General features: G+C 35.2%; 2 protein-coding genes across 5 annotated transcripts in view; both read right to left on the reverse strand.

Annotated features, from left to right (window-relative positions):
- The window catches only part of LOC142353236 (host cell factor-like), a 51,690-nt gene extending 46,851 nt beyond the window's left edge, over positions 1–4,839 (reverse strand). For both annotated transcript variants that reach the window (XM_075405467.1, XM_075405466.1), the window contains exons 1-2: positions 4,570–4,839; positions 4,298–4,399 (exon numbers count right to left, since the gene is read on the reverse strand). In XM_075405467.1, the coding sequence (XP_075261582.1) occupies positions 4,298–4,399; positions 4,570–4,768 (301 nt within the window). In that variant the 5' untranslated portion in view covers positions 4,769–4,839. The remainder of the gene's footprint in view (positions 1–4,297; positions 4,400–4,569) is intronic.
- LOC142353237 (glycine receptor subunit alpha-2-like) overlaps positions 1–14,788 on the reverse strand; it is a 391,226-nt gene that overhangs the window by 249,243 nt on the left and 127,195 nt on the right. The window lies entirely within an intron of this gene.

The following is a 14,788-nucleotide window of genomic DNA, read 5'->3' on the forward strand; positions in this document are numbered from 1 at the left end:
GAGAACAATAAGTGTGTATTTATCTCTAGCTGGAATAAATTTGTAGAAGTGTTGGATTTGTCCACCGGGGAGAGAGAGGATATTGAAGTTCCCAAATTCTAATACTAGAGCTTGCGAATCGGCTATAAGCAGGTGGCTTGTGGGTGCAGGTTTGAATATATGATACCTCATTCGTTACATACAAGGCCTTTCTCTAAAACCTTCCAATTTGGAAGTCTCCAATACAAGGCCATTCATTCAAACTTTGAAAAGACACTATTTAATAAGTTTTTTCCTATTGTTGTGTTAGAGAATTTACGTCAACTATCGTTGAGGCTGACAAGAGCGAGTGATACGCCCCAGTCGTCAATTTTTTTTAAATATCCATTGATTTCTGCAGTTGTGGCAATCGCAATAGAATTGCCACGTGCAGGCAACTCTAAAATCTTATTTCCACGAATTTCCACATTGATTTGATAATTGGGTTTTTTTAAGTCCAATCGTTTCAAAAACGCTTAAAAATTTGTCCAATTTGGTCACTAGTCGGCAAATTTTAAACAGAAATTGATTTCAAGCCTTTTGTTTTCGAGTTTTACTCAACAAATTTTTATTTGATCGTCCACCTTGTTTTGGTAGGATGTTTTCCGTTTGTGGTAGGATATTTTCTCTTATTCAGTTGCGTAGCCATGTGTAGAATTGTTCCAGAAGAAAATCGACATTACTGTACCGAAAAGGAGTGAAGGGATCAATTGTAAGGTTGTAATTAAACTCTTTCCAGTCAGTATTATTATAGGCAAACTTGTCACTCGCTTGAATTAATGGTGCATCAAGTAGCAGGTTTATTTGATTGCAAATTGGAAAATGGTCGGAGCAAGCTTTGTTATTAATACTTAAATTCTTGAACAGCGATCGGTCGTAGGTATAATTGAGATTTATTTCTGGATTGTTGCATAAAAACACATCTACTTGGAGCTACATTTGAGATTGTTTTTCTGTAAATTGATCTTAAATTAATTCTTCGTAATCTTTTGTTGAAGACATATTCGCCCAAGAAGTTTCTGTAAAATTGATTTCACCTGTAAGAACAACTAAGGAATTGGTGTCCACAAAAGTTTTTAATTTTTTAAGAAGGTTTAGGAAATCATTTACTGCCCACCGGTAGTTGCTTTGCTCGGGCTCACTGTATATGCAACAAATTAAAAAAGACATTGATCTTAACAACAAACTCATCATGGATTAAAGGAATATCCACATTTTCGTGTTTAAGCGATGATTTTACAGCAATTAGAACTCCCCCATGTTTACTTTTGAAGTCATAGATTTCCCTATCTTTTCGATATATAAAATACGAGGGTAGAAACAGCACTTCGTTGGTGACCTCAGCAGTTAACCATGTTTCTGTTATGCACACGATGTCATAGTCGCAAGTTGACAGAATAATAGCGAAACTTGTTCGTCTGTTTAGATATAGCAGGCTTCGAGCATTGACGGTGAGTAATTTAGGGCTTCTATGTAGTCATTCTTTACTTGTTTGACTTTCTTCATTGACGTTTGGAATGATAACCCAATTGTCGCCTTCTTTCTTCTCGAGTTCAAGATGCCGAATACGTAGCAATTTTGAATCTAGTCCGCTATTGATCAGTTCTCGCCTTTTCATTAACGATTTGTTTTCTTTTTTGCGTCCTCGGGTGACAATTCTGGACTCATATAAATTGATCTATCGTTGTACTCATAGTCTTTCAAGCGGCTGACTGATTTCAGGATGAGATCTCTACTAAGTTTGCTTGCTGTATGAACAAGGATTACTCTTTCTCTTTTGTTTTCAGAATTGTATTTTCCAAGTCTCACAAGTTTGCTGATTTTTCTGTCCTCGATGTTTAGGTGCTCTAATATTTGCTCTACATGGCAGAGGTCCTCTTGCATTCTGTCAGCAGCCTCCTTGGATTTTAACTCATTAAATCCCCTAATTCTAATTCCGAGTTTTTTTACTGAAAGCCTGCGGTTGGTACACTACTTTTCCGGCGTTGTTTGCTCCAACAACAATTGCGTAAGATTCATTTGGGTTTTTGAGACTTTTGATCTCCTTTTGCATGTTATCCAGAGACATGTTAGTTTGCTCTATACTGTAAGCAAACTTTGAGATTTTTTCGTGGAGTTCTTTAAGTTAGTCATTCAGAGCTGTATTATCAGTTGATTCCAATTTTAGAGTCGTGTCGCCTTTTTCCCGGCGCATTCATTACAAATATGGAGTAAGTTTTTCTCATATTTGATTAGGACGTCGATACAACTTTTATCGAAACCAGTACACTCTGGTTTTAGGCACAAAGTTTTTTGACAGTGAACGCAACAAAATTTGTATTTGTTGATTTTGCTAGAAAAAGTTGCACAACTGTTTCGTGTTTTTTTGTTCGTTTGTTTTGCTGTTACTACTTTTAGGGACTGGCGCATTTTCATTGGGTTTTGTCATTTTTGAAACGATTTTGCTTTCAAATAATGCCTCGAAAATTTAGTCTGTCTCTGTGTAACCTGAAGGTCACTGCGAGCAAAGTATCACTGCGAGAAGGTCACTGCAAGCAAAAAAAACAAAAAGGTTTCTTTCTTTGTCTCTATGTAAGCTGAAGGACACTGCGAGCAGAGAAAGAAAAGGGAAAACAAACGCTTTGACTATCCACTGAAGGACCCACAATGGCAAAATCCGGAACTGTGGCACTCAATCGTTCGGCCGTTACCTTTTCGTCGTAACTCTGGGTCGTACACTTTGTAAAGGATGTTATCTTTGAGCAAATTTTTTAGATTGTTGATTCCTTTTTCGTTCAAATGCACTTCGTCTCTGATTTTTCGACTTTTTGCTTTTGAGATAGTGATTGGAGCAACGAAATTTCCAGCTGACTACCGTCTTTTGTTTGAGTAAATCGTTTAAGGATTTAGCTCTTGCAAAATTTTCACTACGCGGGGGTATTCCGATGACAAATACTTTTTTCGCAACAGTTGTAAATTTATTTTCTAATTCTACAAGATCGTTTGCAATTTCTTCTATGTCAGCTTCCAAATCGTCAGTTCCTTTATACAAATTGTTTCCACCCAGAAAGAGAACAATAAGTGTGTATTTATCTCTAGCTGGAATAAATTTGTAGAAGTGCTGGATTTGTCCAGCGGGGAGAGAGAGGATATTGAAGTTCCCAAATTCTATTTCCCGAGCTTGCGAATCGGCTATAAGTAGGTGGCTTGTGGGTGCAGGTTTGAATATATGATACCTCATTCGTTACATACAAGGCTTGTCTCTAATAACCTTCCAATTTCGAAGTCTCCAGTATAAGGCCATTCATTCAAATTTGAAAAGACACTATTTAATAAATTTTTTCCTATTGTTGTGTTAGAGAATTTACGTCAACTATCGTTGAGGCTGACAGGAGTGAGTGATACGCCCAAGTCGTTAATTTTTTTTGAATATCCATTGATTTCTGCAGTTGTGGCAATCGCAATAGAATTGCCACGTGCAGGCAACTCTAAAATCTTATTTCCACGAATTTCCACATTGACTTGATAATTGGGTTTTTTAAAGTCCAATCGTTTCAAAAACGCTTAAATAATTGTCCAATTTGGTCACTAGTCGGCAAATTTTAAACAGAAATTGATTTCAAGCCTTTTGTTTTCGAGTTTTACTCAACAAATTTTTATTTGATCGTCCACCTTGTTTTGGTAGGATGTTTTCCGATGTTTTCAGTCTCACACCAGCGTAGTATATCATCTATACTTACAGTTACAATTCACACGATCCGAAAAAATGATACACCGGACTACTTTTTTTTGATCCAGTGTCATTTGTTTTTGAAACTTACATTTGTCTGTGCAAATTGCCGTGCTAATCCTAGATTATAATTGCGGGGCATATTTCCCGTGACACATCCACGAAGTAATAATAATAATGCTAAACATACGTGCCATATTCACGTACTGGTTTGTCGCGTAATAGTAAGGATGAGTCAATGGGTCTTTCCCATTATAAGCCCCCCCCCATTATGGTATATTTACAATAATGGGGGGAGGGGGGCTATAGGTTATCTAACCTCTAAGCTGGGGGTCTATAATGGGAAAGACCCGAGTCAATAACGGAAAAGATCAAATGCCATGATGCCACTTAAATTAGAAGGATTTAGGTTTTCATTTTGCGTGGAAAAATGGTGCCGCCGGACTAAAATATCACGGGTGATCACAAGAATTGATTCACAAAAACACGGAAAGGCAAACACTGACTAAGCATCTGAAAAACTACGACTGCAATCTATCGGCAGAATCCAAAATGCCTGGCTCATCTTACCTCCGAAAATAATCAGACGAGTGCCTTCCACGACAAAACCATATGCGGCACAACCCGGTGGGATCTCCCCTCTGACTGCAGGAACAAACCATTGGTTCGAAACTATAACAGGAAGAGAACTTTATTGTTGCTGTTGTTGTTGGGGATTCGCAGCGTGTTTGCTGCAGGGCTGATTTATGCCCAGTCGTCAGTTGTTAAAATAGAGTCCATTTATTTCTGCATACATGGAAGTCGAGATATGGCATTAAAAAGAGTAGTTAAAAAAAACATACCAGTGTTATAAACGTGTAATTCATCGACTATTCCTTCGTTTCCACCGCCAAAAACAATCATAAGTTCTTTAATTGCAACAGCTCTATGTCCATGACGCGGTCGAGGTTGAGGGCCGGTCGCACTCGCAACCCTTCTCCATTTTAAGCTTCTGGGCGTGTCAACTGTCATTTTAGCATTTACATTAGCCTGAAAAATCATTAAACGTAACAGGCTTTTAAAGTAAGGCCCGTAAAGCCTATGCTACTTGCAAGTACTTAAGCTAATTTCATCCGATTACAAATCACGCAGGAAATTAAAAAACGCAGTTATCAAGCACGAACAGGGACAAATAAATCGACTTGAGTAAAACCTCCCGGATGTCAAAAATAATGTCAACGAGTTTACTACAATTACCACTGTAGTATTAAACTACAAACAACTCTTGAATATCTCATGGCAGCTTTTCAACTAAGGGGAAATATATTAATAAAGAATTGCTGAAAATCTTGACTTCGTAACATGACAGAAAAAAGCCGGGAAAAAAATTAGCAAAAATTCGAACATTTCAACTCATATCGTGCATGTGCAATCTGAATATTCTAAATATCGAACTGCAGAAAAAACCGTCAAATCCATTAAGCCTAATTATTTTCCGAATCTGTAAATAATTTGGACAATTTGTCAGTGTGATCTGATGCTTAATTCAATCTTCTTCTTCTTCTAAATATCATGCCTAATTAGGCCTAATAGTTAGCCTAATTGTTGTGATAAACTTATTAAATACTCTCCGGTCTTATGGCACAAAAGAAACGAAAATCCCAGTTTTTCGAATGCCGGCGTAGCTATGGCGTATGGACTCAAGTGCCAAACAACCGACAACCAACTGCAGAAAAAACCGTCAAATCCATTTCTATTATTGACCGAGACATTCTGAATACTACCCGTGTAGGCGGCCCAGACAAAAATAAACTGATAAAATGGACACTTCTCAATTAAATTGAAATGATCCGTTATATAAAACGCATAGAAATTCTGCAACCTCGAAAAGCTCGCTGGCATATACACAAACTCAGATTTAAGAAGATAACAAGAACTAGTAAATCAAAAACTACGAATGCGAGCACATGAAAAGCGACAATCTCAACCAGAATACAAAAGCGTGATCAAAAGAGATCAAATTGTCTCTACTCCTCGAAGAGATTCAATGAATCACAGTCAGCACATTGAAAAACAAAACTGTTTCTTTACAGGACATTCATAAATATAACAGTATAGGAAAACACTTGCTGCCAAGAACGCAAAAATGCTTTTCGTTTATGATTTCATAGCTTCAGACATAGTTTCTATTGATGTTTGAGCTGATCAACAGGTTTCATTTTGACTAACAGTGCAATCATATTTTACAGAAGTCCTTTATGTGGTTAGAATTTTTTATTTAAATTGTTGCAAAATACAATTCAAAATCAGGTCCGCCAGTTAATTAAGGATTACTAAGGCTATTCTAACCGAATTCCTCACATATGGGATACTTATAACAAAAACTGCAAAAAAATTAAAATGAAACAAAGAATAGTTTTGTCGCCAACAATGCAGCTGACCTCTCAAATTATGCTTGCTTGACTTTATAATGCACTTCCTCCAGTTGTACAAAAATGGGTTCAGACTTCAAATTACAGAAATCACCCTCCTGAGGTATATAACAGACACAGAACTTCAGAATTTCAGTTTTGTGTTTTTTGTTTTAATTTTTTAAACAATTGCAAACATTTTCTTCAGACGTTAACATTAAATGGAAAGTTGCTTTTGCTTGAATTCAATTGATCACAATTAGCAGTTGTTCGAAAAACAAGACAAAAAAATGATAAGTAATAACTTCACAATCAAAAACTCTAATTGTCGATGATTTATCGATATTCTAAAACATATTTCGAGAAAACATCTGAATTAGATGTTATTCTAACTAATTGATTAATACTTCATCAGTTGCATATTTTACATGTCGAAAAAGAGTACAAAAAATCATCATTTTTTTGTTTGTTGCCTTTAGTGTTTTTAACCTGGTGACTCTACATTTGTTTCACTATATACTTCTTTATGCAATGTTTTTCTACTGGTTGCTCTTTCTGATCTTCAACTGAGGAGCTGATTTTTGTTTGAAATTAATTGACAATGCTTGCAGTTTAGCATGTTTAAACTGATAGCAGACTGTGTTGTGATGATTTTTTATCGTTTTCATTTTTTTGTCCTAGACAGGTTACGTCAACTATCGCTGGGGCTGACAGGAGTGAATGGTACGTCCCAGTTGTTAAAATGAGAAACATCCGTTAATTTCTGCAGTTGTGACAATCGCAATGAAATGGCAACATACTTAATATATTTTTCGCGAGCTTCCACATTATTTTGATAGTTCGGTTCTCTTTTTCCAATAATTTCAGAAACGCTTAAATTGTTTTCCAATTTGGTAACTAGTTGGCATGTTTTAAACAGATATTCATCTCTAGCCATTTTTTAAGTTTTCCTCAACAGAATTTCATTTGATCGTCCATCTTGTTTTGGTAGGATGTTTGAATATTTTCCGTTTGTGAGCCCCCGTACGTTATCCACTTCATTTACGGAGTACGTGCCATTAAGTTGTAAATCATTACGCAATAAAATTGCACGTGCGTAGGGAGTGTGCGAATAATATGCTCCCACTAAGCTGGGGGGCACAAATGGAAAAGATCTGGATGTGTTGTAAATGTTGATTTTTCTAGCAATTAATAGTATTGCGTTCAACAAGTTTTGTAATCAAGTGCTCTAAAAAAATGCCTGAAAATAGAGTTTCGCATTACTGATAGTCGGCAGATTTCCTTCCTCTCAGATTAAACAAAATCTTTTCACGAACAACTTTTACGACTCCTTTTGCAATATTCTTTGCAACTCAGTTTCACACCGGCGTAGTGTATTATCATCTATACTTACAGTAACAATTCATTTTAGCATCTATGTCAGCTTGAAAAATTGTCAAACGTAACCGTCTGTTAAAGTAAGACCAGTAAATCGTATGCCACTTGCAATTAACTAAGCTAATTTCAAACGATTACAAATCACGTTGGACATAAAAAAAGCGGCTTTCAGTACTAACAGGAACACTCAAATTGACTGGTCAAAAAACCTTTGGGATGTCAAAACCTTCGGCATGTCAAAAATGAGACCAACGAGTTTACTACAATTACCAATCTAATATAAATCTAGTAACAATTCTTGAGTATCGTTTGGAAATTTTTCAACTAAGGTGAGTGTAATTCACTACGATTACCATTGTAATATAAATCTTGTAACAACTCTTGAGTATCGCATGAAAACATTCAAATAGGTTGAATATAATTTATTGTTAACAATGTTGACTTCATTAAGAAAACAGAGTCAGAGAAAACAGAATTTTTCCCAGTTTTATCCCCGAACAATTTCCCAAAAAATTCGAAAACTTCAGCGGTTAACGTGCATGTTGCAACTAATAGTTAGCCTAATTGTTGTGATAAAATTGTTAAATAGTCTCCGGTCTTATGACACAGAAGAAAAAAATTTTCCAGTTTGTCGGATGTTTGCGTGGCTGTGGCCTATAGACTCAAGTTGGGATACCAGACAACGCACTGCAAAAAATACAGTCAAATCCATTTTGTTGCGGTTTGTGCAGCAAACCAAAAGTATCAAAATTCGACCCGATCCTAACGACGTGAAAAAATTTACGAAATTATTATCTGAAATGATAAAAGGTCGTCAAAAAACTCAATCAGCAAACATGGACCGCAACAAAATAATCAGAGAAAAACAGCATCTCCGAAAACGATCGAGTGGAAATGTGATCAAACTCTGAACAAATAATCTTACGCAAACAACCTTACAGAAATAGGAACAAAACAGAAACTGCAAAGTAATATTGAACAAAACATAGTGACATCCGGGAGCCTCCCAACAAGTTCCGACCGAGACATTTCAAAAAATGTGGAAAATTGAACGAACAATTATTCCAAGAGACCATCTGAAAACTACCCGTGTAGGCGGCCCCGACAAAAATAAATTGATAAAATTGACACTCTCCTCAATTAAACTAAAATGATCCGTTAAAAAAACGCAAAGAATCTCTGTAACCTAGAAAAGCTAGCTGGCATATACACAAACTCAGATTTAACAAAAAAACAACTCGAAAATCAGAAACTACGAATAGAAGCAGATGGAAAGCGATAATCTCCACCAGACTACAAACGCGTGATCAAGAGAGATCAAATTGTCTCTACTCCTCGAAGAGTTTCAATGAATAGCAATCAGAACATTGAATAACAGAACTGTTTTTTTACAAGACGTTCAAAAACATAACAGGAAAGAAAACGTTTGCGGCGAAGAATGCAAAAATGCTTTTTGTTTATGAGTTCATAGCTTCAGACAAAAATTCTATTGATGTTTGAGCTGATCCACAAGTTTCATTTTGACTAAGCGTGCAATTATGTTTTTAAGATTTCCTATATGTGGTTAGAATTTTTTTGTTTAATTTGTTGCAAAATTCAATTCAAAATCGGGCCCGCCAGTTAATTGGGTTACTTAGACTATGCTAGCCAAATTTCTCACATAAGGTATACTTCTATCAAAAACAGCAAAAAAAATTAAAATGAAACAAAGAATAGTTTTGTCGCCAACAATGCAGCTGACCTCTCAAATTATGCTTGTTTGACTTTATAATGCACTTCCTCCTGTTGTACAAAAATGGGTTGAACCTTCAAATTACAGAAATCACCCTCCTGAGGTAAATAACAGACACAGAACTTCAGCATTTCAGTTTTGTGTTTTTTGTTTTAAATTTTTAAACAATTGCAAACATTTTCGTCAGAGGTTAACATTAAATGGAAAATTGCTTTTGTTTGAACTCAATTGCTCACAAGCAGCAGTTCTTCGAAAAACAAGACAAAAAAATGATAAGTAATAACTTCACAATCAAAAACTCTAATTGTTGATGATTTATCGATACTCTAAAACATATTAAGAGAAAACATCTGAAATAGATGTTATTCTAACTAATTGATTAATACTTCATCAGTTGCATTTTTTACATGTCGAAAAAGTGTACAAAAAATCAATCATTGATTTGTTTGTTGCCTTTAGTGTTTTTAACCTGGTGACTCTACATTTGTTTCACTATATACTTCTTTTTGCAATGTTTTTCTACTGATTGCTCTTTCTGATCTTCAACTAGGGAGCTGATTCATGTTAAAAAATAATTGACAATGCTTGCAGTTTATCATCCTTAAACTGATAGCAGACTGTGTTGTGAATTTTTATCGTTTTCACTTTTTTGTCTCAGACAAGTTACGTCAACTATCGCTGGGGCTGACGGGATTGAATAGTAATTCCCAGTTGTTACAATAAGAAAATTATCCATTGATTTCTGCAGTTGTGACAGTCGCAATAAAATTGCAACGTACATAATATTTTTTCACGAGCTTCCACATTATTTTGATAGTTCGGTTCTCTTGTTCCAATCATTTCAGAAACGCTTAAATTTTTTTCCAATTTGGCAACTAGTTGGCAAGTTTTAAAGAGATTTTCTTCTCTAGACATTTTTTTAAGCTTTCCTCAACAGAATTTCTTTTGATCGTCCATCTTGTTTTGGTAGGATGTTTGAATCTTTTCCGTTTGTGACCCTTCGTACGTTATCCATCCCATTTACGGAGTACGTGCCATTAAGTTGTAAATCATTACGCAAAAAAATTGCACGTGCGTAGGGAATGTGCAAATAATATGCACCCACTAAGCTTGGGGGCACAAATGGAAAAGATCTGGATGTGTTGTAAATGTTGATTTTTCTAGCAATTAATAGTATTGCGTTCAACAAGTTTTGTTATCAAGTGCTCTTAAAAAATTGCCTAAAAATAGAGTTTCGCATTACTGATAGTCGGCAGATTTCCTTCCTCTCAGATTAAACAAAATCTTTTCACGAACAACTTTTACGACTCCTTTTGCAATATTCTTTGCTACTCAGTTTCACACCGGCGTAGTGTATTATCATCTATACTTACAGTAACAATTCGTTTTAGCATCTATATCAGCTTGAAAAATTGTCAAACGTAACCGTCTGTTAAAGTAAGACCAGTAAAGCGTATGCCACTTGCAATTAACTAAGCTAATTTCAAACGATTACAAATCACGTTGAACATAAAAAAAGCAGCTTTCAGTACTAACAGGAACACTCAAATTGACTGTTCAAAAAACCTTTGGGATGTCAAAACCTTCGGCATGTCAAAAATAAGACCAACGAGTTTACTACAATTACCAATCTAACATAAATCTAGTAACAATTTTTGAGTATCGTATGGAAATTTTCCAATTAAGGTGAGTCTAATTCACTACAATTACCATTGTAATATAAATCTAGTAACAACTCTTGAGTATCGCATGAAAACTTTCAAATAGGTTGAATAGAATTTAATGTAACAATGTTGGCTTCATTAAGAAAACAGAGTAAAAGAAAACAGAATTTTTCCCAGTTTTATCCCCGAACAATTTCCCCAAAAAGTTCGAAAACTTCAGCGATTAACGGGCATGTTTCATCTGAATAATCTAAATATCAGGCCTAATTAGGCCTAATAGTTAGCCTAATTGTTGTGATAAAATTATTAAATTGTTTCCGGTGTTATGGCACAGAAGAAAGAAATTTTCCAGTTTGTCGGATGTTTGCGTGGCTGTGGCTTATAGACTCAAGTTTGGATACCAGACAATGCACTGCAAAAAATACAGTCAAATCCATTTTGTAGCGGTTTGTGCAGCAAACCAGAGTATCAAAATTCGACCCGATCCTAACGACGTGAAAAAATTTACGAAACTATTTAACTGAATTAATAAAAGATCGTCAAAAAACTCAATCAGCAAACATGGACGCAACAAAATAATCAGAGAAAAGCAGCATCTCCGAGAAACAATTGAGTGGAAATGTGATCAAACTATGAACAAACAATCTTACGAAAACAACCTTAAAGAAATAGGAACAAAACAGAAACTGCAAAGTAATATTGAACAAAACATAGTGACATCCGGGAGCCTCCCAACAAGTTCCGACCGAGACATTTCAAAATATGTGGAAAAATGAACGAACAATTATTCCAAGAGACCATCTGAAAACTACCCGTGTAGGCGGCCCCGACAAAAATAAATTGACAAAACTGACACTCTCCTCAATTAAACTGAAATGATCCGTTGAAAAAACGCAAAAAATCTCTGTAACCTAGAAAAGCTAGCTGGCATATACACAAACTGAGATTTAACAAAAAAACAACTCGAAAATCAGAAACTACGATTAGAAGCACATGGAAAGCGACAGTCTCAAACAGACTACAAACGCGCGATCAAGAGAGATCAAATTGTCTCTACTCCTCGAAGAGTTTCAATGAATAACAATCAGACCATTGAATAACAGAACTGTTTTTTTCAAGAGGTTCAAAAACATAATAGGAACGAAAACGTTTGCTGCGAAGAATGCAAAAATGCTTTTTGTTTATGAGTTCATAGCTTCAGACACAAATTCTATTGATGTTTGAGCTGATCCACAGGTTTCATTTTAACTAAGCGTGCAATTATATTTTACAGAAGTCCTATATGTGGTTCGAATTTTTTGTTTAAACTGTTGCAAAATGCAATTCAAAATCAAGTCCGCCATTTAATTTGGTTACTTAGGCTATGCTAGCCGAATTTCTCACATAAGGGATACTTATAACAAAAACAGCAAAAAATTTAAAATGAAACAAAGAATAGTTTTGTCGCCAAAAATGCAGCTGACCTCTCAAATTATGCTTGTTTGACTTTATAATGCACTTCCTCCTGTTGTACAAAAATGGGTTGAACCTTCAAATTACAGAAATCACCCTCCTGCGGTAAATAACAGACACAGAACTTCAGCATTTCAGTTTTGTGTTTTTTGTTTTAAATTTTTAAACAATTGCAAACATTTTCGTCAGAGGTTAACATTAAATGGAAAATTGCTTTTGTTTGAACTCAATTGTTCACAAGCAGCAGTTCTTCGAAAAACAAGACAAAAAAATGATAAGTAATAACTTCACAATCAAAAACTCTAATTGTTGATGATTTATCGATACTCTAAGACGTATTTCAAGAAAACATCTAAATTAGATGTTATTCTAACTAATTGATTAATACTTCATCAGTTGCATATTTTACATGTCGAAAAAGAGTACAAAAAATCAATCATTTATTTGTTTGTTGCCCATAGTGTTTTTAACCTGGTTACTCTACATTTGTTTCACTATATACTTCTTTTTGCAATGTTTTTATACTGATTGCTCTTTCTGATCTTCAACTAGGGAGCTGATTCATGTTCAAAAAAAATTGACAATGCTTACAGTTTATCATCTTTAAACTGATAGCAGACTGTGTTGTGAATTTTTATCGTTTTCACATTTTTGTCTGAGACATGTTACGTCAACTATCGCTGGGGCTGACGGGATTGAATGGTACTTCCCAATTGTTAAAATAAAAAAATATCCATTGATTTCTGCAGTTGTGACAATCGCAATAAAATTGCAACGTACATAATATTTTTTCACGAGCTTCCACATTATATTGATAGTTCGGTTCTCTTGTTCCAATCATTTCAGAAACGCTTAAATTGTTTTCCATTTTGGCAACTAGTTGGCAAGTTTTAAAGAGATTTTCTTCTCTAGACATTTTTTTAAGCTTTCCTCAACAGAATTTCATTTGATCGTCCATCTTGTTTTGGTAGGATGTTTGAATCTTTTCCGTTTGTGAGCCTTCGTACGTTATCGACCCCATTTACGGAGTACGTGCCATTAAGTTGTAAATCATTACGCAAAACAATTGCACGTGCGTAGGGAATGTGCAAATAATATGCACCCACTAAGCTTGGGGGCACAAATGGAAAAGATCTGGATGTGTTGTAAATGTTGATTTTTCTAGCAACTAATAGTATTGCGTTCAACAAGTTTTGTTATCAAGTGCTCTAAAAAAATTGCCTAAAAATAGAGTTTAGCATTACTGATAGTCGGCAGATTTCCTTCCTCTCAGATTAAACAAAAACTTTTCACGAACAACTTTTACGACTCCTTTTGCAATATTCTTTGCTACTCAGTTTCACACCGGCGTAGTGTATTATCATCTATACTTACAGTAACAATTCATTTTAGCATCTTTATCAGCTTGAAAAATTGTCAAACGTAACCGTCTGTTAAAGTAAGACCAGTAAAGCGTATGCCACTTGCAATTAACTAAGCTAATTTCAAACGATTACAAATCACGTTGGACATAAAAAAAGCAGCTTTCAGTACTAACAGGAACACTCAAATTGACTGGTCAAAAAACCTTTGGGATGTCAAAACCTTCGGCATGTCAAAAATAAGACCAACAATTTTACTACAATTACCAATCTAATATAAATCTAGTAACAATTCTTGAGTATCGTTTGGAAATTTTTCAACTAAGGTGAGTGTAATTCACTACAATTACCATTGTAATATAAATCTAGTAACAACTCTTGAGTATCGCATGAACACTTTCAAATAGGTTGAATATAATTTAATGTTAACAATGTTGGCTTCATTAAGAAAACAGAGTCAGAGAAAACATAATTTTCCCCATATGTATCCCCGAACAATTTCCCCAAAAAATTTGAAAACTTCAGCGGTTAACGTGCATGTTGCATCTGAACAATCTAAATATCAGGCCTTATTAGGCCTAACAGTTAGCCTAATTGTTGTGATAAAATTATTAAATAGTCTCCAGTGTTATGGCACAGATGAAAAAAATTTTCCAGTTTGTCGGATGTTTGCATGGCTGTGGCCCATAGACTCAAGTTTGGATACCAGACAACGCACTGCAAAAAATACAGTCAAATCCATTTTGTTGCGGTTTGTGCAGCAAACCAGAGTATCAAAATTCGACCCGATCCTAACGACGTGAAAAAATTTACCAAATTATTTAACTGAATTAATAAAAGATTGTAAAAAAACTCAATCAGCAAACATGGACCGCAACAAAATAATCAGAGAAAAGCAGCATCTCCGAGAAACAATCGAGTGGAAATGTGATCAAACTATGAACAAATAATCTTACGCAAACAACCTTACAGAAATAGGAACAAAACAGAAACTGCAAAGTAATATTGAACAAAACATAGTGACATCCGGGAGCCTCCCAACAAGTTCCGACCGAGACATTTCAAAAAATGCGGAAAATTGAACG

The sequence above is a fragment of the Convolutriloba macropyga genome, chromosome 14, assembly GCF_964194025.1.
Source record: "Convolutriloba macropyga chromosome 14, txConMacr16.3, whole genome shotgun sequence".
NCBI classification, from domain to species: domain Eukaryota; kingdom Metazoa; phylum Xenacoelomorpha; order Acoela; family Convolutidae; genus Convolutriloba; species Convolutriloba macropyga.